Source organism: Saitoella complicata (genome assembly GCF_001661265.1).
Source record: "Saitoella complicata NRRL Y-17804 unplaced genomic scaffold SAICOscaffold_12, whole genome shotgun sequence".
Taxonomy (NCBI): Eukaryota; Fungi; Ascomycota; class Saitoellomycetes; order Saitoellales; family Saitoellaceae; genus Saitoella; species Saitoella complicata.
The window spans coordinates 334,322-354,096 of NW_017567003.1; the positions used below are offsets into that span (position 1 = coordinate 334,322).

General features: G+C 53.0%; 13 protein-coding genes across 13 annotated transcripts; 6 read left to right on the top strand and 7 right to left on the bottom strand.

The window, feature by feature from the left end:
• Window positions 1–4: 4 nt before the first annotated feature.
• SAICODRAFT_30422 (uncharacterized protein) lies at window positions 5–1,127 on the bottom strand. The gene has a single exon (XM_019167674.1). It carries the CDS (start codon window positions 915–917, stop codon window positions 423–425), a length of 495 nt encoding a protein of 164 aa, XP_019024135.1. The 5' UTR covers window positions 918–1,127; the 3' UTR covers window positions 5–422.
• Window positions 1,128–1,211: 84 nt separating this feature from the next.
• On the top strand, window positions 1,212–1,956 carry SAICODRAFT_123588 (uncharacterized protein). Its single transcript, XM_019165377.1, has one exon. It carries the CDS (start codon window positions 1,280–1,282, stop codon window positions 1,799–1,801), a length of 522 nt encoding a protein of 173 aa, XP_019024136.1. The 5' UTR covers window positions 1,212–1,279; the 3' UTR covers window positions 1,802–1,956.
• Window positions 1,957–2,110: 154 nt separating this feature from the next.
• Window positions 2,111–2,980, bottom strand: SAICODRAFT_57117 (uncharacterized protein; the record flags this gene model as incomplete). The annotated part of the gene is made up of 2 exons (XM_019169509.1): window positions 2,111–2,694; window positions 2,755–2,980. 2 exons carry the CDS (start codon window positions 2,978–2,980, stop codon window positions 2,111–2,113), a joined length of 810 nt encoding a protein of 269 aa, XP_019024137.1.
• Window positions 2,981–3,313: 333 nt separating this feature from the next.
• SAICODRAFT_7623 (uncharacterized protein) lies at window positions 3,314–6,196 on the top strand (the record flags this gene model as incomplete). The annotated part of the gene is made up of 2 exons (XM_019171013.1): window positions 3,314–3,346; window positions 3,398–6,196. The coding sequence occupies 2 exons, from the start codon at window positions 3,314–3,316 to the stop codon at window positions 6,194–6,196; spliced, it is 2,832 nt and encodes a 943-aa protein (XP_019024138.1).
• A 1,030-nt stretch (window positions 6,197–7,226) lies between these two features.
• On the top strand, window positions 7,227–8,696 carry SAICODRAFT_25530 (nucleotide-diphospho-sugar transferase; the record flags this gene model as incomplete). The annotated part of the gene is made up of 1 exon (XM_019166866.1): window positions 7,227–8,696. One exon carries the CDS (start codon window positions 7,227–7,229, stop codon window positions 8,694–8,696), a length of 1,470 nt encoding a protein of 489 aa, XP_019024139.1.
• A 1,450-nt stretch (window positions 8,697–10,146) lies between these two features.
• On the top strand, window positions 10,147–10,641 carry SAICODRAFT_38042 (uncharacterized protein; the record flags this gene model as incomplete). Its single annotated transcript, XM_019168583.1, has 1 exon — window positions 10,147–10,641. A coding segment is annotated over one exon (495 nt), but the record flags the coding sequence as incomplete, so codon positions are not given.
• A 310-nt stretch (window positions 10,642–10,951) lies between these two features.
• Window positions 10,952–11,858, bottom strand: SAICODRAFT_30427 (ankyrin). The gene is made up of 2 exons (XM_019167675.1): window positions 11,664–11,858; window positions 10,952–11,605 (listed from the first exon to the last, which is right to left on the bottom strand). The coding sequence occupies exons 1-2, from the start codon at window positions 11,805–11,807 to the stop codon at window positions 11,195–11,197; spliced, it is 555 nt and encodes a 184-aa protein (XP_019024141.1). The 5' UTR covers window positions 11,808–11,858; the 3' UTR covers window positions 10,952–11,194.
• An 88-nt stretch (window positions 11,859–11,946) lies between these two features.
• On the bottom strand, window positions 11,947–12,390 carry SAICODRAFT_35268 (uncharacterized protein; the record flags this gene model as incomplete). Its single annotated transcript, XM_019168413.1, has 2 exons — window positions 11,947–12,019; window positions 12,089–12,390. The coding sequence occupies 2 exons, from the start codon at window positions 12,388–12,390 to the stop codon at window positions 11,947–11,949; spliced, it is 375 nt and encodes a 124-aa protein (XP_019024142.1).
• Window positions 12,391–12,503: 113 nt separating this feature from the next.
• On the top strand, window positions 12,504–13,562 carry SAICODRAFT_30428 (uncharacterized protein). The gene has a single exon (XM_019167676.1). It carries the CDS (start codon window positions 12,509–12,511, stop codon window positions 13,229–13,231), a length of 723 nt encoding a protein of 240 aa, XP_019024143.1. The 5' UTR covers window positions 12,504–12,508; the 3' UTR covers window positions 13,232–13,562.
• SAICODRAFT_56988 (DUF367-domain-containing protein) lies at window positions 13,324–14,448 on the bottom strand (the record flags this gene model as incomplete). The annotated part of the gene is made up of 1 exon (XM_019169499.1): window positions 13,324–14,448. One exon carries the CDS (start codon window positions 14,446–14,448, stop codon window positions 13,324–13,326), a length of 1,125 nt encoding a protein of 374 aa, XP_019024144.1.
• A 157-nt stretch (window positions 14,449–14,605) lies between these two features.
• SAICODRAFT_65845 (tyrosyl-tRNA synthetase) lies at window positions 14,606–15,906 on the top strand (the record flags this gene model as incomplete). The annotated part of the gene is made up of 3 exons (XM_019170182.1): window positions 14,606–14,652; window positions 14,701–15,822; window positions 15,850–15,906. Exons 1-3 carry the CDS (start codon window positions 14,626–14,628, stop codon window positions 15,904–15,906), a joined length of 1,206 nt encoding a protein of 401 aa, XP_019024145.1. The 5' UTR covers window positions 14,606–14,625.
• A 216-nt stretch (window positions 15,907–16,122) lies between these two features.
• SAICODRAFT_123700 (uncharacterized protein) lies at window positions 16,123–17,049 on the bottom strand. Its single transcript, XM_019165378.1, has 3 exons — window positions 16,638–17,049; window positions 16,347–16,582; window positions 16,123–16,291 (listed from the first exon to the last, which is right to left on the bottom strand). The coding sequence occupies exons 1-3, from the start codon at window positions 16,960–16,962 to the stop codon at window positions 16,166–16,168; spliced, it is 687 nt and encodes a 228-aa protein (XP_019024146.1). The 5' UTR covers window positions 16,963–17,049; the 3' UTR covers window positions 16,123–16,165.
• On the bottom strand, window positions 16,964–18,241 carry SAICODRAFT_30429 (uncharacterized protein). The gene has a single exon (XM_019167677.1). It carries the CDS (start codon window positions 18,153–18,155, stop codon window positions 17,097–17,099), a length of 1,059 nt encoding a protein of 352 aa, XP_019024147.1. The 5' UTR covers window positions 18,156–18,241; the 3' UTR covers window positions 16,964–17,096.
• Window positions 18,242–19,775: the final 1,534 nt, after the last annotated feature.

Below are 19,775 nucleotides of genomic sequence, written 5' to 3' on the forward strand. Positions count from 1 at the left end.
CGTGCCTGGAATATGGATATGCTCCAGATTCACCAAATCGTAAAAAACATGGGTAAACAGAGGGACATGCTCAATCAGTTCAATAAGCGCTACGAAGGCACCGGGAGCTACGGTTGTGGTTGACTAGGAGCAGGAGTTGATTGCTTGGCAAAGACTGGAGGGGGTGGTCTCTTTTTGCGGTTATTTGTTCGAGGATCGACAATAATGGTTCGATCAGCAGTGGGCATGACAAGGTGCTAGACGGTTCAGCGCAGATCATAGCATCAACCCAGGCATCAGATAAATGAGCCTCCAACCGCAAATGGTCGTTCTTATTGGTTACTGGATGCCGGTAGGAAAAAGTCCCGTGCTGAGCACAACTCCGTTTTTTCTGGAGTAAAACCATGGTCTCAGCACACTGAACCTCTCCCCTCGATAAAGCATCACGCATTTGCATCACGCATTTGCATCGTACGGGACCCTTTCCCTGCCTTACTGCCCTTACCGCTGTGCCCGGTTGAGGATGGTTCTTCGTCACTCAAAGATTCGTCTGTACCAGGTGGAGGGATATAGTTAGTAGCACAGTCGAGGTAGACCATGAAGTCATTGAGCTTCCAATGCGTACGCAGGTCCTCCATCTCCTCAAGGAAGGCTCGCCATTCATTGATTCCCGTAATGCTTGTAGGCCCTAGGCGGAAGTTACCTCTGACAACTCTGTAGGCAATTTCGAGGGTGTCGTCGTCTTCACTGACCTCCGTGCTGAAGGTCTGGTCATGATTGGGACGCAACAGGACCTTGTCCTTGATATGCGGGCCCGCTACACTCTGCGGTTTCATTTCGGTGAGGAGTTCCGAATAAGCACTTCGGCCTGGGCGTGAAACAACCGGCCTGGCCTTGGAGGCACGGCTCAGCAAGGGTAAAGCCGCAGTTTCAATCATCTCCGTAGTTGCATCATCAAGTAGGTGCGTCAGACCGGGTCACGGGTATGTCTGGTTCAAGCTCCGCAACCTGTTGTCAAGCCGGGGTTTTACGGGCACGGCCTGGACGCTTGGCATTGCCCGAAGTCATTGCTGAAGTCTGTTTATCGATATCTGGTCTGTAGCTTGAAATACAAGGTTTTTTGTGTTCCCGTGGATGTCGAGTTGGTGGAGTCGACCTAGCGCCCTGCCCTGAAAAAAAACACGTTTGACTAAACTTTTGAACAGCGCTGTACGTCAATGTCATGAACATCCCTAGATTGATTTGGTGCCCTACAGTATGAATATATTACGCAGACAGCGTGCTGTAGCTTAGATAGATCATGCAAACACCCCAAACGGTCATTTTCATCCAGTCTCAAGGGTTTCCAGGAAAATTAGGAGCTTTTCACACGCGCCTAGCTGTCGCAAAGCTGCTGCCCAACCCATGGCCAACGATCACCTCAGGCGTAGGTACACATGTAAAGCAGAGCCGGGTCAACACTAACAGGTTTCCTCGCACCTATGATCTCATTTCAGCTTTCTTCACGCATATCTCTCTTCCGCCGAGATACTTACCAATTGGCGCATGCAACACAGTCCCAATCGCTCTTCCCTCTTCCGCTCCAATCCCACTCTCCAATAACTCCCCCAACGTCATATCTTGCCTCAACTCCCTCCTCGTGATGGGGTGGAGAATGTCGACCCAAGCACTAGCACTGCTGTTGGCCATGGTGTTGCAGCCGGCCGCGGAATTGGAGTTAGGGGTGGCCATGGGAGGGAACCCGTTGATTTCGAGGAGACGGGCGTGGAGGGTTGAAAGGGTGAGGGTGGGATCGGAGAAGGTTAGGGAGAAGGGGGCGTGAGTCCAGACGCAGCGGATGAAGATACGGAAGGTTGGGGGAGAGGTGGTGGGTGTGGAGGAGGTGATGGGCATTGCCATGGTCATTGTGGGAACGTTAGGACGGGGAGCGGTGTATGTGTTCATCTTGTAAGGAGCAGAGACGTATCGTTCATCGATTGATGACAGCATGGGACAAGGTCCTATTATCACAGACGAGTTTATCTCATGTGACTAAATCCTCCACGAAGTACCTTCGGCGCTCCCGGCCCGCTTCTCAACGCGAGCACGGACCGAGGCGTAAGCGAGTACGAACGTCGGTCGGCCCGACGTATCAAGCAGTCAACCTGCCAGCTTCCTCATCGCCTAGATCCTTCCTGATCACATCCTCGACCATGTCCTCCTTTTTAACCCAACATCTTCTTCTCTTTTTCTCTGCCCATTCAAGCTCTTTCTTCAGTCTTTCCTCCTCCTCTTTCGCCCATGCCATTTTCCTCTTCAGGTACCTCCATTGTTCCACCGCGCTCTTCCCTACTTCGACTTCATCCAACTCATTGCCCTCCTCATCCTCCTCGTCGCCCATCCCAGTCCCAGGTCTCGATCCCGCTCCTGCCTTCATCGCCCTCGCCGCAGCATAAGCTCTGTCCGCCACGTTCTGAGGATGCATCCAATGGCCCTTCGGCACCGGATCACTAGGTCTCAAGTCTCCACCCTCATGCACCGTCCTCATATGTTTCGCCAACGCGTCTGATCTGGTGAAACTCTTATCACATTCGGGGACGCCGCAGAAGAATGGCTTCTCGCCTGTATGAGAGCGGATATGGGCGACGAGTGCGAAACGGGAGGTTTGGGGGATGGATCTTCGGGGACAGCTGCGCCATTCACAGGTGTATTTCGGGCGGCGGGTGCCAATGTGATCTGTTACCGCCCTTCTCGGTTAGCCTTGGCCGCGGTGAAGATAGAGAGGTCCGTGACTACCATCGTGTATATGTCTCACCAATCCATCTAAGGTTCCTAAATCCTCATTACACTCATCCCACTGACATTGCGTCACCCACTCTTCCTCCGGCTCGACTTCGCGTGGAGAACCTGGCGCAGAGCCAGATGTGTCACTACTGATGTCGCTCGAGTCGTCCTGCTCGTTGTGAGTAGTGAATGGATCTCGATGTTCGTCGAGAGGAGTTTCGGTATCGTAGTCGGCCATTTTGAGTGGGTTGGGGGAGATGAGGGAGGAGGGAGGTGTAGGGCGCTAGTAACGTAGACGAAAACAACGACGTTTAGCAGTCAGGATGTCAAGGGATCGAGGACTTGGTTTGGAGACTCAATCACGTTCAGCAATATATTGAGGCTCGCCGATGTTGCGCAGGCGCCCGAAATGATGTTGACAATATGGTACAATCCCAACAGCGGGCCGAGGCCGAAACCTGTGCGGCATGTGAAATGATCGGCTCATTAATATCAAAATGCCCGGTGTGCGTACGTACGTCAAATCTATCGAGCTGTTCGTCTAGCTGGGTATTGTCATTGATCAAGGAGGATGAGCGAGTCAGTAGCCGTAGAGGAAGTCCAGGTGTGTGAAAGTGTTGTTCTCGCTACGGACTTTGACTGATCATAGAAGCAGGAATCCGCAGCGGTTTCTCTTAAGGAGCTTATAACCTCGCTCTCGGTGAAATCTCGCATAGAGCGAAAGCGAAGTCTGGCCGCCCTGTACGCACAGACCAAAGATCCAGCCACGATCTCCACTCTCATCGGAACAAAAGACAATCTCGACAAGGTCGGCACCTTCCTCGAATCTTGTCTCCGCAGCTTACTCCCGAATGACCTCCCTTCCGTCCAAGACGTTCTGCAAAACTTTGCTACCTATAAGCTTGGTCAATCCGTCCTTTCCTCACTCGCCGATTCGAGCCCTTCACAGGTCGATCCAGAATTATCCACCTCACTGTCCAGTCTCACTACCCTCCTGGCCAACGACAACAATTCCTTTCCCATTCTCTCAAACCTCGGGCTCCTCACCTCCATCACTAAGGCACTGTCTAATACGCCTTACGGCGACTGGACAGATCCTTCAACTCACGTGCTCTTCGATAGTATCGTCCGATATGTGCTAGGACTGTCTTCCTCGCAGCAAGGGTTACAGATTTTGACGAGCGAGCTTGGAAGAAAAGAGTTGAAACAGGCTTGGATGCACATATTCTTTGGACAAGGCAGACCGTGTCCGGAGGATGTTCGTAGTGCACGAGGGATACTCACTTTACGCCTGACTACCCTCAACGCAGAGAATATACAAACGGACGTAAAGGCAGAGGACTTTGCGGTTAGTTCTGGGTTGCTGCTGGATACTTGGAGGAAATGCGAGACGTTACAAGGTTTATCAGAGGATGGAGTTGCGATTGGGGATGAGCATGTGGGTCTTGCGAACCAAGTTTTGCTTGACCTGGCGGGATTTTCTGTGTATGAGTGTGGACGGGAAGCAGTGACGAATGTATTCCTGAATGGGGCTTTCTTGGGTTTGTTAAGGCGGTTGCAAGAGGTCCAAGATGATGTCCATAGGGAACTTCTTGACAACATCATTGGAGTGATCCAAGAAACTGCGATCGTCTTCGCCAATCTGTTTACTCCATCACTCGTCACGCAAGCCATCATGCTGTCACCGCCAGTTTTCCAAATTGCTTCGCCAGCTCTGGACACCCTCCCAGATCGCCTCAAAGTCTGCTTCGAAGCAATCGACCAACCTCGCCGTTTACGCATTGATAAAACCTTTGTCGCCTACCTCACCCTCGCACTCTCCCACCTCCTCCAAGACGACGCAGCCGAGGTATCCCATGCACACGCCGCTCTCAACCCACCCGTCTCCCTTATCGGTTTTCTTTGTCGTCTTCTGGATGAAATTGGCAAAGCATTTAGGGTCGCGGTAATTCGTGAGCCGGAGCATATTCAGGCCGAGGGCGTGGTGAAGATTATGCGTGTTCCGAGACCGGCAAATGTTGATGTTGTGTTTACGAGGCAAGACGTGGGATCGGAGAGGGAATGGCATGGGACGGTGCAGTGGAGGAGGCAGTTGATTTCCGTCTTGGGGCTCGGGCAGAGATTGATGAACAACGTGGTTGAGGGGTGTTACAGTACTAAGAACTACAAACCGGATCCACTACCAGCTGGCGAGGGTCTTAGTGAAGGTACGAAGTGCTCGATAACACACTTGACTGCCATGTCGAGCATGATCCCTTTTGAGATTCTGCAGAGGTGCGAGCAGCAGATGATCTGCGACGGTGCTGTGATTGCTGGCAAACATGCCGTCCTGCGGACATTGGAGTTGCTCACGTCAATTCGCGTGCCACGCAGCAAGGATACGGCGAAGCCTGTTCAAGCCGTGGGGGCGTACATCACGGAGTCTGGGTCTGGTGGAGCAGTAGTGAGCGTCATACTCGAACAAGCTGAACGAAGTATCGTTGGTGTCGAGACTGCTTTCGAGCTGTTGAAGCACGTCCTCCCTTACGAAGACACCACATCCACCGGCGCCATCACGATCTTGAGGAATTGGTGGGCTAAGGAGCTGATCCCCATTCGCGCTGAGATCGGATTGTTCGTCGCCAAGTGGGCATCTGCCCCAGCCATGGCCTCTATCGTCTTCTCCTTGATTCACTGCGGCTCATCCGAAATTATTGAAGCTGTTATGGCGTCCCTCCTTGATGCAGTGGACGGGGTTGATGGAAATGCGGTCGCTGCAATGGGGCTTTTGCGTGTCATTAGTTATAATACTGAGATATTCGACAAGCTGCAGTCAGCATTGCGGAGAAGTCGGAAGAGTGGGTTGGCGCCATGGTTAGATGAGTTAACGCAGAGAAATCCCGCGTTACGAGGGGAGATCCAAGCATTGAAAAAGTCTCTCGCACTCGGACCTGGTGTGAAGGATGATATGGAGGTGGTGTATGAACCGCCAGCACCTACTCGGGTGCCGTGGAATCTAGCAAACTACATACCCGGCCCCACCGGCGAACGACCACAAAGCTCCGGTCAAGTTCAGATCTTGCCAGGACAGATGCTTCCGCCGGCTATACACCGCCGTGCGAGCTCGACGAGTACTGGCGCTGTCAACCCTAACACCGTATCCCCCAACCGAAGCACTTCACACTCGCCATTCTCCGGGACGATGCCACCACCATCGATGTCCATGACCCCCGTTACGCCGTTACCTGGTGACATGGTACCGTTTCTAAACGTACCCATGGGCGGTGGTATGATGCCGCCGCCAATGATGGGCATGAACATGGGCATGGGCACGGGAATGGGAGGAGGAATGGGCTCGCAGCAGGTCCAGCAGATGCAGGCGCAACAAACGCAGCAAGTGAGGATTATGAGGGCCAATACGAGTCGGCCGCCGAGCAAGCATGTCGATGAGTATGAGGGGTATGGGCCCGGGTAGGCGAGAGGTGGCGTAGACTGGGTTTCTTGGAAGACTACGACTATCTATGCCGTAATATGATGATACTGGTCACGAATTACCTTTTGTATTTCTCAGATTCCCTGCGTCCATTTTACAGCTTCATCTCATCCGCATCTCCATCGTCCTGTCCGTTGCTCCATCAACATTCCTCGGTTGGAGCATTTAGTCGGCAATGTGCAGCGGAAGTTCCTGCTCAAGTGACAACGGCAATGCGAACCGAGATTGGCTGTCACCTCCCCATAGCTCCTCTGACGTTCCCTCTCGTCCAGTCGCCATCCCCTTCCTCTCCTCTCCTCTCCTCTCCTCTCCATGTTAACAGACCGCCCTATTAAAGTAAAGCCGTTCTAATTGAAGCTTGGTCAACGGGTTGTATTACCTTCTAAGTACGCATATGGCTTGTATTAGACTGAGCGCTAAATCCACACGTAATCCTTGGCGAATACTCGTCCTCGATGACCCCCCGACGTCTTCAAGTCCTTCAAGACGAGCATTTACTCCCCGACTTCCCCCAGAAGCACCGTCCGTGGTCAAGAATCTCTGCTGATAAACGGCGGTAACAAGGACCTTATTAGAGTAACTCCCGCTCCGGTTCCGAGACCTTGGCGACCCGCAAGCCTTGGCGCGTCATTCCTCGAAAAGTCGCTCGCAGGCGCCCCGCACAAAATCCTTGTAGTTCCAAGCTTTAAGGTTCAAAGAGCTCGAGCCTTGGAGTTCTAACATTCTCGGTTCGAAGGTTTCCAAGGGAAATAGCCCGACTCGGCAGAAATCCTGCCAAGCTATCTGATTACGGCTACATAAAGACGTCTACCCGCTTCGAGACGGAAGGTTATTGCAATTGATAAGGAGCAGGTCCCGTGCTCAAGGTCTATTGCTAAGCCTTCGCGACGAGGATCGACTCTCATACGGTCGCTACATCCCCAACACTCAATCCACGACCCAATCGGCCGTTTTGGAGTACCACGACAAAGACAAAGATCGCGCATACACCCCAGGTTCGATCACAACCAAGATGATCCCCTCAAACAGACGACGAATCACGCTGATAGCATTCGTTACGGCCGCGATGATGTTGGCTGTGTACATGTTCCACGATTCGGCAATTCGGGCTGGAACGTCTCTATACTCCTCAACGCAGGCTCCGCAACAACAGGCGCCGGCAACGGCAACGGGAGCAGGAGTTTTGAAGGATGTGGAGGCGCAAAAGAAGCAGATCGAGGAATTGAAGAAGGAGGTCGAGAAGCTCCGGGATTCGATCTCGAAGCATAAGGATATGCCAAAAACCACCATGAGTGATCCGGACGCGAAGAAAAAGCAGAAGGATGAGGCGTGTAAGGATGTCGTGCGAAACATCGATTACTACCATTCCGTCAACCACGAGCAGTTCTGGCAGCATGCGTCGCCGCAGGTGTGGGCGGATCAGATACGGGCGTGGAGGTCGTATATGGATTCTGCGCCTTCGTGGGAGTCAGTATCGGCGAAGCATGAGATGAAGGACCGTGGAATCGTTATTGCGGGTGGAAATGGGGATACGCTGGATCGTACCAAGGTCACGCTGAGAATGCTGAGAGAGTTAAATTCAACACTACCGGTGGAGGTACATTATATCCGGGGAGAACTGGGGAAGCCGGAGATTGAGAAATTGAAGGAGTTGGGGGCTACACCGAGGGATTTGAGTGACGAATCGAATCTTTTTACGGTACAGAAGGTGGTTGGGAAGGAGAAGAATTTCCATATCAAGAGTGCCGCGATGATCAACTCTGGGTTCGAGGAGATCCTGTATCTGGATTCGGACTCCATGCCAGTTCGAGATCCGAGGTATTTGTTTGGGTATGAAGAGTATGAGAAGACCGGCACCATGTTCTGGCCCGACTACTGGAAAACCCACAAGGAAAACCCCATTTGGGATATCCTCGACGCCCCCTGCGCCGACGAATGGGAACAAGAATCCGGCCAAGTCCTCCTCAACAAACGCACCAACTGGAAACCCCTCCTCCTCGCAAACTACATGTCCATGCACTCCGAGTTTTACTTTCAATTGATCAATGGGGATAAGGATACGTTGAGGTTCGCGCATAAAGCGTTGAAGATGGAGTACTTCATGGTTCCAAAGTTCTTGACTGCTGGCGGGTTGATTTGGGATGAGAGGTTTTGTGGGCATACGATGATTCAGCATGATCCCGATGATGCGCCGATGTTTGTTCACGCCAACTTGCTCAAGGAGTTCCCGAGGGACCGTCTCAACCCAGACACTGAAAGTAACACTGGGAAGGGTGTCTTTAGGACTTTCAAGATGTATACGGTGAGCAGGGGGAATACGTGGTTGAAGCCGAGGTTTTACGTCTCGAGTGGAGGGCAGAATTGTATGGAGATTGACGCTGGTGCTGGGGAGCCGGATATTCGGGAGGAGTCGTTTGAGAATCTCGTGCCAGGGTGGAATGCGTTCTATAAGAGGAATGGAGGGAAGGGTGGTGGCAGATGATCTTGAGCCATGGAAGGTATTTCGTATGGTATGGTTTTGGGTGGTAGACGGTCTTTGATTTGGGATTGGATTGGAAGATAGGATGCATAGAGCAGACGATAGTATATTTATATCTTCATTGATCACCAACCATCCCTTCCAAAGGAATCGTTCCCCATCACAGGCATGATCACTCTCACTATCTTAGATTGAACGAAGGTATGTAGACCTTAAGCGGCTAATGTCTTCCCCACGAAACCAGGAGTCGACGGCTGTTTTTGTTTTTATGATAGACCCGCTAGGACAGTATGTGATTTTGGCTCCTTTTTGACTTCCATCGATCATGACGGGCAGTGCCCAGATTGAGGAAGCTTCGAAAGTGCCGGATGATTCAAGAGACGAGGGCCGTCGAGTGAGTTCATGAGGAAGCAACGACGCAAGTGTAATGGTCAGGATGCCTATTCATGATCCCGGTCGACGGCCGTACTCGGTGCAATTGTTTAATGGAGGTGTTGGAGGTTGGTATTCCAGGCTGCGTGTTCGGTGGGCGAACTTTTGTGTTGAGGGCAGGTCACGTGCATTTGGCGCGAACACATACTCCAACAACAGCCCTACACCGACTCTTCCTTCCATTGCCAAGTCTTCCACCTGTCAGCTCGAGCCGAATGAGCTCCTCGGAGTACCTCTCGACATGAAACACAACGGTCCGCTCCGCCTCGGGCATCCTGCACATTCTGTAACGGCAGGAGGTGATAAGCTCATACACTTGCATCAACCGGCAGAATTACCATAGCCATCGATTGGTAGGGAATTTCCCTCAGCTAGAAAACGTTCTCTTCTGTTGTAAGGGGATGCATGGTGAGGGGAATTAGGGCGATATGAGCTTGCTCGTGATTGCCACCCAATTTTTCACCTATATAAGACGTGGAGGATCCGCATACTGGGGAACGGCACCGAGTTGACCTCGTTCGCATCCGACATATTTTTGTTTTCTTGTACGAGGCTGGGACTCGACCATTTCAACCTTTCTTCGGCGCACCCTTTCTCTTCAACGTTTTTTTTACGACACAACCGTTGACCGGTTCAACCTTTTACCCCTTTCTCTCTCGATAACCAAAAAGACAAGATGCACACCTCTCTTATTGCCGCCCTTTTCGCCGCCACCGGTGCTTTCGCAACCATGGACGGCTACGGCCCAGGTTACTCCAACCCCGACAACGCGAACCCATACGCCGGTGCCGGAGCCAACATGGCGTCCGGAGCGTACGCCGCCCCCGCTGCCGTCATGACCGAGACATCGTTGATGGTCGATACCATGGCTGCTGAGACAATGGGCATGGGCAAGATGACCAACTCGATGATGAAGGCCTCCGAGACCATGACCATGGCTGGCGGTATGATGACCGATACCATGGCCGCCGCGATGACTCCGCCCACCGCCACCATGGACATGGGCATGACCGGCACCGCCGCCGTCGCCGCCTCCGGCGCAACCCAAACCATCCTTGTCGGCGGCGACGCCGGCCTCGTCTACACCCCCTCCTCCGTCATGGCTTCACCTGGCGACACCCTTATCTTCCAATTCCTCACCAAAAACCACACCCTCTCCCAATCCACTTTCGCCTCTCCTTGCTCCCTCGGCGCAGCCATGGTCGACTCGGGATTCCGTCCGTATAACGGTACAGGCGCCCCGAGTACCTTTGCGTACGTCGTGCAGAGTACGGAGCCGACGTGGTGGTATTGTAAGCAGAAGGGGCATTGTGGGATGGGGATGGTGTTTGCGGTTAACCCGACGATGGAGAAGACGTTTGAGCAGTTTAAGATGAATGCGATGGCTCAGGGCGCTTCCATGTCCGCGGCGATGGGTGGGAATACGATGACGATGTCTGTCGCTGCTCCGGCTCTCACGACTGATACGGCTGCCGTCGCGCCTCCTGCTATGAGCACGGGTGCCGTCATCGCTGGTTCTGGATCTGGATCTGGTTCTGCTGGAGCATGTGAATGTCAGTGCGCATGTGGTGTCTTCCCTCTTCCTGCTGGTGCTGGGTACGGTATGGCTGCGGGCTGGGGTGGTGCTGTCCCGGCTCCTTGGGCTGGGACTCAGGTCGTTGCTGCACCTGCTGCTGCTGCTGCCATGACGGCTGCTGCTCCGGCTGCGGCTGCGGCTGGATATAAGAGGAGGGCTGTTCGATACTAGGCTCCTGGATTGGTGCTGTGAGCGTGTAGAAAAGGTTGGGTGGAGTGTTTTGTTGTGGGTTTTTGTATATTTGGGTCTTGCGGTTTTTACTTTAGGTAGATGGTCGAGCTTGGGAGCTGGTCTCTCTTGAAAGATATCTTCTCAGTCTCATCTTTTCGTTCAGTCTTCATCTTGTCAGTTCCTTCTGCACAAACGCCTTCACCTCCTCACCGTTCACGCAACCCCCGCTCAGTGTCATCCACTCCAAAGTAACACCCTCACGTCCTGCGTATTCTCCCACCTCTCTCTGCCCCAACTTATAGTTCGTCCTACCACCTTCACATCAACATTTCATGTAGCGGTTGTATACCTCCTGCGCGCTTTCTCCTTTTCGATTCCGTAGATCCGGTCCGCCCTTCTTCGTCATCTTCTCGTATAGCAGCTCCACCGTCTTCTCGTTTTCAGATACTGAACATGCTTTGTGCAAGGCCGTTTCCCCATCTCCATCTTGCGCACATACATCCGCGCCCCTCCTAATCAACACCTCCACCATCCCTGTAGCATCTCTATGTATACTCAGTCGATGTAACACTGTCGACCTCATCTCTGGTGTATGCGCATTCACATCAGCGCCAGCCTCGACCAGTACGCTGATGACATCGATATGCCCAGAACGTGCGGCGTGGAGGAGAGGGGTGTAGCCTGACGTGTCTCGTTCGTCTACTCTTTTGCCTTTTTGGAGGAGGGCATGGAGGTTTGTCAGGTTCCCTGTGGTTAAGTTAAAAGGGGTTCTAATGGAGGAGGAGGGATAGGTGTGTGGGCGGACCTGATTTGGCGGCGTAGTGGAGGGAACGGGAGGACGTGAGGGAGACTTCGTGGAGGTTTTGGGTGTAGGCATTGCCTTCATGGGAATGGCCGCAATCGTGGCCATGATGATGATGATGATGATCGGACATATTCAAGTACGTGATGGTGTAGTACAGACAGACGCAATTCTTGCAACAGGTACATATATGTATCGTACCCATGGCCATAACCAAAACACCAAAGATCGAAAAATATGCCCAACAACGCCAAATGAAATCCCAGTACTTTTTAACGCTTCTTTCCGGACGTAGCACGCTTTCCTTGTCCCTTCTTCGGGGGTCCCTTTCCACGTCTCCTCCGCCTAAATGACAAAGCACACGATCAATACACAATCCATACAATCAAACTCAGAGTGGAAGGGAATACGTACACCTCGTTCTCCTTGATCCGCTGTTCTTCCTCAAAGTTGACCAGAGGGTTTCCAATCGCTCGCTCATCAACGGTGTTGTTCTCAATCAGGGCGGCACGCATCTTGTTGAAACCCTTGACGAATTTAGCGACAGTGATGTTTGTCCTAACGTAGTAGTCTGAGATTGTGGGTCCCTTGAGTCGTTGTCTGAGGACCTTGTTTCCGGTTCGTGCATTGGTTGGGTTGAAGGTTGTCATGAAGATCTGGGAGGCAGTCTTCTGGAGGGCCTGTAGCCGCGTGACCGATGGTGGGACGAGAACCATATTTGTGGTTCCTATGGTTCTTGGGCGAGCGTACGTTGGAGGTTGGAGGTTGGAGGTGAGCTGCAGGTCGTTGAGGTTGGGTGCCTGGAAAAAATCTAAAAATAGCAACATCATACAAATGCCGCCGAAGAAGAAAGTCGTTGGGAAGGACAATTCTACACTTTCCAAGCAGCCTGTTTCTCACCCTCAACCACCAAAATGGCCGGCTCTTTCCAAGATTGATCAGTGGGCCCCACCACCCCTCACCACCCTGCTAGGAAACCAAATCATCACACTGCCCCTCTTCTCCCCAGCAACCTGCAAAGCCTTCGTCAAACTATGTGAATCCCTCCCAATGGAAAAAACCCCGTCCGCGGTCAAAGGCATGGCCCTCCGCACCAACGACCGCTGGCAGCTCACCGATCCCGAATTTGCGAAGAGGCTGTGGGAAGACACGGGGTTGAACGAGGTTTGTGGGGACTGGACGGAGAAACCGAATATGAAGGGGGAGGTGCGGGCTGTTGGCTTGAATTCGAATATTCGGGTGTACAGGTATCCGAAGGGCGCGTTCTTTCAGCGGCATTATGACGATCATGCGGTGGATCCGGTGACTGGGCATACCACCCAATGGACTCTGTTGGTCTACCTTATGGGCGAGGAAGATGGTGTACGTGGTGGTGAAACAGTGTTCTACACCAGCACGGGTTCAGGGAAGAAAGCTAAGGAGCAGCCGCTGGTTGCAAAGTTGAGTCGGGGTACGGCGTTGTTGCATAGACATGGATCGAATTGTCTGGTGCATGAGGGGAGTGAGGTTCTGGAAGGAGTGAAATGGGTGTTGAGGAGCGATGTTTGTTTTGCATGATGCGAGCGTTTATTTCTTTGGTGATACCCTAGATCTGGCTGTCATGAACAGCAGCCACCAATTTATACTCTTACATTTCCTGTTCTGAAGACTTAGGCAATCGTCAACGTCCTCCTAACACCCTCGGTAACTTTGTCCACCGGAACAGCATCTACGACATCATCATCATACTCCCCGTCACTCTCATCCTCGCTATCCTCCTCCTCACTGTCGTCCTCTTCGTCATCACTCTCCTCCTGACGTTTCCGATTCGGATTTTCCCATTCCCGTGCATTCTTCGCTTGCTTCAATGTCTCGTAATCATCCTCCGCATCAGGCTCGTCGTCGAACTCCAATTCCTCGGAGTCTTCGTCATCTTCAGGTGCGGTGTTGCCAAGTTTGACGTTACCCCAATGGTCATACTCGACTTCCTCCTCTTCTTCTGATTCATCTTCCTCTTCAGAGTCGGAGGGTGGCAGCATCCCCGCATTCGCATTCTGGCCTCTATTCATATTCCCTGTCTCCCACGCCTCTTCCTTCCCCTCCCTCCTGTCCTTGTATTCCTTATCCAACCCCTCCAACCACTCCTCCTGAACTCTCTTCACATCCTCCGCATCCCCACACTCCCGATACTTCTCCAACAATGCCCCATTAACCTCAAAAAACGCATGTCCCCACGAGAAATTGTCAAGTAATTTCTCAGCCCACTCGAATCCGTGTTCGCCGCCTGCGATACAGAAACAAGCTGCGAGGGCTTCGACACAGTTTAGGCGCCAGGGGCGGCCGTAGTTTACGGGATTTGTGGCGATGAGGTAAGGGAGGAGACGGTCTGCGCGGCCGGTGAGGCGGGACATAGGGAGTTCTTGGAGGCGGGCCCAGGAGGCTTCGACGACGGCTGCGCCGCCAGTCAACAAGATCTCGTGATCGGCGGGGGAGACGGGGATTTTGCCGGAGGGTGTGACGACAATTCCGGCGAAGCGTGTTCCGACCTTCAAGTTCCTGATCAAGCCCAACCTAGAGAGTTTCTTCCCTGAGCAGCGGCGCGGATCGCACTGATCGAAGTCCCACATTCCAAGAGGCGGCATTTTTGCCTCAGCACTAGAAGATTCATGAGCGGCGGAGAGGTCGTGTGAGGATTCGGCGTATTCTTGGTCGCGGCCACGGCGGGATTTGCCCGTGGCGGATTGTGTCTGCTTTCCGCCAGAGCGGTGTTGAGGTTGGCGACAGGCGCGAGGCATTGGTGATGAGAAAGATTTCCTGGTAAGTTGGGCAATTGAATCGCCTTTTCTCTTCTCGAGGTGAGCCGGTGTTGCCTCATCGCCGTATCGCCTGCGCCACGACTGCGCCGCAGAGATCGCAAAGCTACACCGAACAACTCCGTCGCAATTCAGTCATCAGCCTTAGAGCTTCTCAGAATGGCTGCCCAGATGACTCCTGATGAGGTATGCTAGGACGTTGTCTAGTATTGATCAATGGCTAACTAACAACAGAAATACACTCTCATCACCCGTGGTCTCCAAGAAGTCCTCGGTGGTGACCAAATCAAGGCTATCCTCGAAGCCAATGAGCGTCCCCTAAAGCTCTACTGGGGTACCGCCCCCACTGGCCGTCCTCACTGCGGTTACTTCGTCCCCATGGTCAAGCTCGCCGAATTCCTCCGCGCGGACGTCGAAGTCACCGTCCTCCTCGCTGACATCCACGCATTCCTCGATAACCTCAAGGCACCTATCGAACTTGTCAAGCACCGAGTCGAGTTCTATTCTAGGGTTGTCAGGACAATGTTGGAGTCGCTGGGTGTTTCGACGGAGAAGCTGAGGTTCGTGACTGGGTCGAGTTATCAGTTGACGCCGGAGTACTCGATGGACACATACCGTCTCGCCGCCCATGTCACCGAACATGACGCCAAGAAGGCCGGAGCAGAAGTCGTCAAGCAAGTCGATTCAGCTCTCCTCTCCGGTCTCCTTTACCCCGGTATGCAAGCCCTCGACGAAGAATACTTGGGCTGCGACGCACAGTTCGGCGGAGTGGATCAACGCAAGATCTTCACCTTTGCGGAAAAGTACATGCCGACCCTCGGATACAAGAAGCGTGCGCATCTCATGAACCCAATGGTCCCCGGCCTCGCAGGTGGAAAGATGTCCTCCTCAGACCCAAACTCCAAGATTGACGTCCTCGACGACGCCAAAACTGTCAAAAAGAAGATTGGTGCGGCATTTTGCGCTCCTGGTGAGGTGGAAGGCAACGGTGTCCTCGCCTTTGTCAAGAACGTTCTCTTCCCCGTTTACGCCCTCCGCTCTCAATCCTCTGGTGAATCCCAAGAAGGCTTCTACATCAACCGCCCCGAACAATACGGTGGCCCGATCTCCTTCCGCACCTACGAAGCTCTTGAAGAAGCCTACGCATCCCAATCCCTAACCCCCATGGACCTAAAATCCGGTGTAACGGACGAGATCAACAAACTCCTCAAACCAATTCAGGAATTTTATGTCGCGGATAAGGAGTGGCAGGAGATTGCGGAGAGGGCGTACCCGGTGGAGGGAGGGAAGGCAAAGAAGGAGAAGAAGAAGAAGGATAAGGGTAGTAGGTACCCCGGAGGTGGTGCGGAGATGAAGGTGGAACAGACTGAGGAGGAGAAGAAGGAGGTTGGGGGGAGTGTTGAGGAGGCGATGGGGCAGTTGAAGGTTGGGCAGCAGTAGTAGATCAAAAGAATATATACTTCCGACACGTCGGAAATAAACAAAAAGTCCGGTTTACGCATGCGCGGCAGCTGCCCGTGTGCAAGCTGACCTACATGTATGGCGCCCTTGAGTTTCGGCTACTGACTTTGCAGCTGATATCGTCGAGACTACATTGGTGCAAAGCGAAACACGCGTGGGAAACTAATGGACTTTTGCATTCCTCGCAAATATATTGGCAACATAAGTACTTTCCATACCCGCATCTTCCCTCTTTCACTCACTTTTGGCAGGTGAGCGCTTTCCATCTAACTTCACAAGCCTTGGCACCTTTCCCCACCTTCCCCGAAATCCTTGCCCACATCTCTTTGGCGTCCAACCCAACAGCTTCCTTCAATAATTTGTCCTAACGATACCAGTTAACATCTCAGACTTTCTCTGCCTCACGAATGTCTACCTACATCTGATTCATCCCACTCAATGGCAGCAGCACCGACTTTCGTGTATCGACATTGGAGGGAATGCACCGAACGACCGGGGAAGTGTTTCCCAATCTCAGGCCAAGTCAGATCATTGCGGCGCAAAGAGAGAAGCAGTTCGTCGTCTGAGTTTGACCACCCGTGGGACTTCCTCGTTTTCCTGACTGGTTTGGCCACGGCGTTCTTAAACGTCTTTTGCTGCTCGAAGGGTCCAGGACCTGTTGACTTCGTTAGCCTAGACTTCCAAATGCCGTAAACCAATAGCGAACTTACTTTCACTCTTAGTGCACTTCCTCTTCTTCGTCTTACTATCCTTCTGCTCATCATAAACTGCGCTCAACATCGCCTCCAACTCATTCGGATCAACACTCGAAGGATCAGACCTGACAAGTCCTCTCATAACGGGCTCTGCGAGAATCTCAATGGTGGTGAAACGGAGGGAAATGGCATCCATCTTATCTTTATGAAGGAAATAGAGATGGGGACGTAAGTTGAGAAAGTGGGTTACCGCATCGGCCCGAAAGGGCGAGATACCCATGGGCGTGTGAAAACACGGGCCGTTGCAAGTTATAATGAACACGCGGGTCGGAATCGGCATGGTTGTAGGTTAATATCAGGTATATTCATGAACGATTTCCAAACGCCAGCGTCCTATCACGTCACTAAGGTATCTATAGATATACGGTATAACCATCTTCTTCTCTCACTCTCCTTCCATCTCCCATCTCCAATTTAGATCCCAGTAACCATCCACAATGTCTCCCGTCCCCTCTCACTCCCCCCGGTAAACCTCTTAACGAAACCCATACACCTCTCCCTAACCTCCACCAACCCAGTCTCCAACGCCGCCATCTCAACGGCCCACCTGATTCTCAAAAAGACTGCCGCCACAACCTTCTCTTCGCCGTCGACATCAGCATCATCAACGATCGAACGCACAATATCGGAGATCGCGGAACATGTTTCTTCGAGGGAGGAGGGGGATCGGAGCATGGATGTTGAGATCTGGAGGAGTCGAGCGCCGTGGAATTGGGTTAGGACGACGCGGCATTCGAGGGAGATCCAGCGTTCCATGTCGGTGGCAGCGGTAAACTGCGGTCCTTCGAAATTGTTCACCAGACTTGGTCGGTCAGCCCATAACGGCTCCAACTCCACCTTCCGGCCAAGATGGAGGTCAGCGATGACGCTATGCAAACCAGTTCGAAACGCGAGGATTGGAGCCACAGCGCTCTCGTACAACGCCTGACTAAGCGTCGAAGTCTGCGACGCTTCTGGTTCCGGAACGCCATGTTCCCTGAGATACTCCCTCAACACCTTCGTCGCACCCGGATCCGTCCTCGTACTCTCCGCATTAAAATGTGCCAAAGCAGCGAAAATACGCTGCTTCGGAATCCCCTTCTCCTGCCACTGTATTTGATCCCTCTGCAAAACAACGACCAACTCCGCCGCCACATCCGCTACCCAATGTGGTCTGTTCACCGCCTTGAGTACCGCCCAAGTCCCGAGGATCAGGAGTGCAATCATTTTGGCTTCATCGTTCTCGTCACTGCTCAACACTATTTTCCTAGCGGATTGCATGGCTGCATCACCACCGTTCACCGCAAACGTCAACACGACCTTCTTCAAGGGCGCCGAAGACGAACTGAGTGCGGCGAGCCAGGCGGTGGACGCCATCAACTCTGGCGCAGGGCAGAATATCGCACGGGACACGGTTTGCACCGCGGCGGGAAGTGTACACGGCCTAGGCATTTCAATATCAAACAACGAGCTCTGAAATCTCTGAGTCGCCATGGCTTGTTTCTTGAAAGCGTGGGCGTGGGAGGCAATACTGAACGAGTTCCTTCGACTCACATTCGAGGACAAGGGCGGTGACATCGTCGACAACGCCGAAGGCGAAGCAGCCATGGGGAAGTTGTATGCGTGCGTCGGGAAGGATTGCGAGATCGGCGAGTTGTCGTGGAACGAGCCGGATTCCAGTTGCAAGCTCGAGATGTCGGGTGGGATATATGACATGTAACCCTCATCACCTCCGCCAGCACTCTGAGGCATATCTAAATCGAGACCCATGCCCATATAAGACCCACCTAGAGGCGGTGTAACGGACGTCCCAGGCCCAGGCCAGCCATACGTCCCGCTTTCTCCGTCCAACTCTGTTCCAGGGGTAATGAGAGACAAAGATCCGGTAAGCTGTTCCGAACTTAGCGAAGAGTGGTCGTCATCGCACAGACTCAACTCGCTGGCCCTCCTGGACACCGTCCCCAGCAGCCTGGGGTTAACTCCTCCGAACCCCACACCCATGCCCAGTCCGAGCCCTGCATGCGTTGGCGTTGGTACCGGAATCGAAGAACTCAAGATTGAGGAAACAGCTGAGTGTTTGTACACATTCTCCAAATACCCACACTCCAACTTCAACCGCTCGCAGTGTCCACAGATCGGGTGAACTTCGTCGCAGCGGACTTTACGTTGTTTGCAGGTTGTACAGCCAAAGCGGGAGCGAGGAGCGTGTCTGCCGCGGCGTTCTGCCTTCATCTTCTTGTCGTTTTGTTCTGTTCTCGTCGTTCTTGGTTTCTTCGGCGACGTCGTGGTCGTAGTTGTAGTTGTAGTAGTCGTCGTTGCTGTTTGTACTTGGGGATCGAGCATACACCCCGTCAATTGTCTTGTATGAATGGTGCTTGCGCTCGCGGGTGGGCCAGCGACGCTTATGAACGACGACTCATCCATCCTCATGGCGGGGGAAAGTGATAGTGTAATCTACTAATGCTACTCGCCGTAACCAGTGCCGATTATGCCGGATAGCGTTTATGAATGCGATGGGCCCGTATTATCTTATCGGCCGCGGAGCCGTAGCTAATCGTATACGAGAGGATACAGCCCCAAGGTTCGACCGCGAAGGCTTCAGGAGAAAGGTGTAACCCGTGTCGCGCCGGAGATTGCCAATTTGCTGATCACCTCAGCACCTGGATGAGATGCTCTACCCGGTGGGCGATATTGACGTCGGGGCACCACTGATAACCGATACGGGTCCCGGGATGCGTCGATGCAGCTGCAGGTGATAAGAAACGGGTAGCCGATACCTGCACGCCATAGGTCAAGGAGGGGAGAGAGGTGGGTGGGTGAGTCAGTGGAGGCACGAGGAACAGGCTACGGAGAGTATTCGCTTAGGTCAGGAGCCTATCGAGTAAGTGCTGTGCTTGTGTTAGCTACTATTCTTGTACACGGAGCACGCCCTGATACCGTAGGCACCCTCGAGCCCGCACTGCGCGGCGCGCGATTGCGATAGGGGACTTTACCTTTGCCGAATTCGGAATAGCGTGGTGCAAAGGTTCCGACGAGCAGGTAACGTCGATGAGGTAAAATGTTGGATGACGGAGCAGCGCCAGGAGTCGAAGGGATATTCATCGTCCTCATCCC

Excerpts from the sequence above, each read along its gene's own strand:
- SAICODRAFT_30422 (XM_019167674.1), bottom strand. The coding sequence starts at position 917 with ATGATTGAAACTGCGGCTTTACCCTTGCTGAGCCGTGCCTCCAAGGCC.
- SAICODRAFT_123588 (XM_019165377.1), top strand. The coding sequence starts at position 1,280 with ATGCAAACACCCCAAACGGTCATTTTCATCCAGTCTCAAGGGTTTCCA.
- SAICODRAFT_30427 (XM_019167675.1), bottom strand. The coding sequence starts at position 11,807 with ATGTCCGATCATCATCATCATCATCATGGCCACGATTGCGGCCATTCC. Across the intron at positions 11,606-11,663 it reads AATCAGGTCCGCCCACACAC|CTCCATGCCCTCCTCCAAAA; the intron begins CTATCCCTCCTC and ends AACCTGACAAAC.
- SAICODRAFT_30428 (XM_019167676.1), top strand. The coding sequence starts at position 12,509 with ATGCCGCCGAAGAAGAAAGTCGTTGGGAAGGACAATTCTACACTTTCC.
- SAICODRAFT_123700 (XM_019165378.1), bottom strand. The coding sequence starts at position 16,962 with ATGCCGATTCCGACCCGCGTGTTCATTATAACTTGCAACGGCCCGTGT. Across the intron at positions 16,583-16,637 it reads GAAGTGCACTAAGAGTGAAA|GTCCTGGACCCTTCGAGCAG; the intron begins GTAAGTTCGCTA and ends CGAAGTCAACAG. Across the intron at positions 16,292-16,346 it reads TTGAGTGGGATGAATCAGAT|GACAAATTATTGAAGGAAGC; the intron begins GTAGGTAGACAT and ends TGGTATCGTTAG.
- SAICODRAFT_30429 (XM_019167677.1), bottom strand. The coding sequence starts at position 18,155 with ATGGCGACTCAGAGATTTCAGAGCTCGTTGTTTGATATTGAAATGCCT.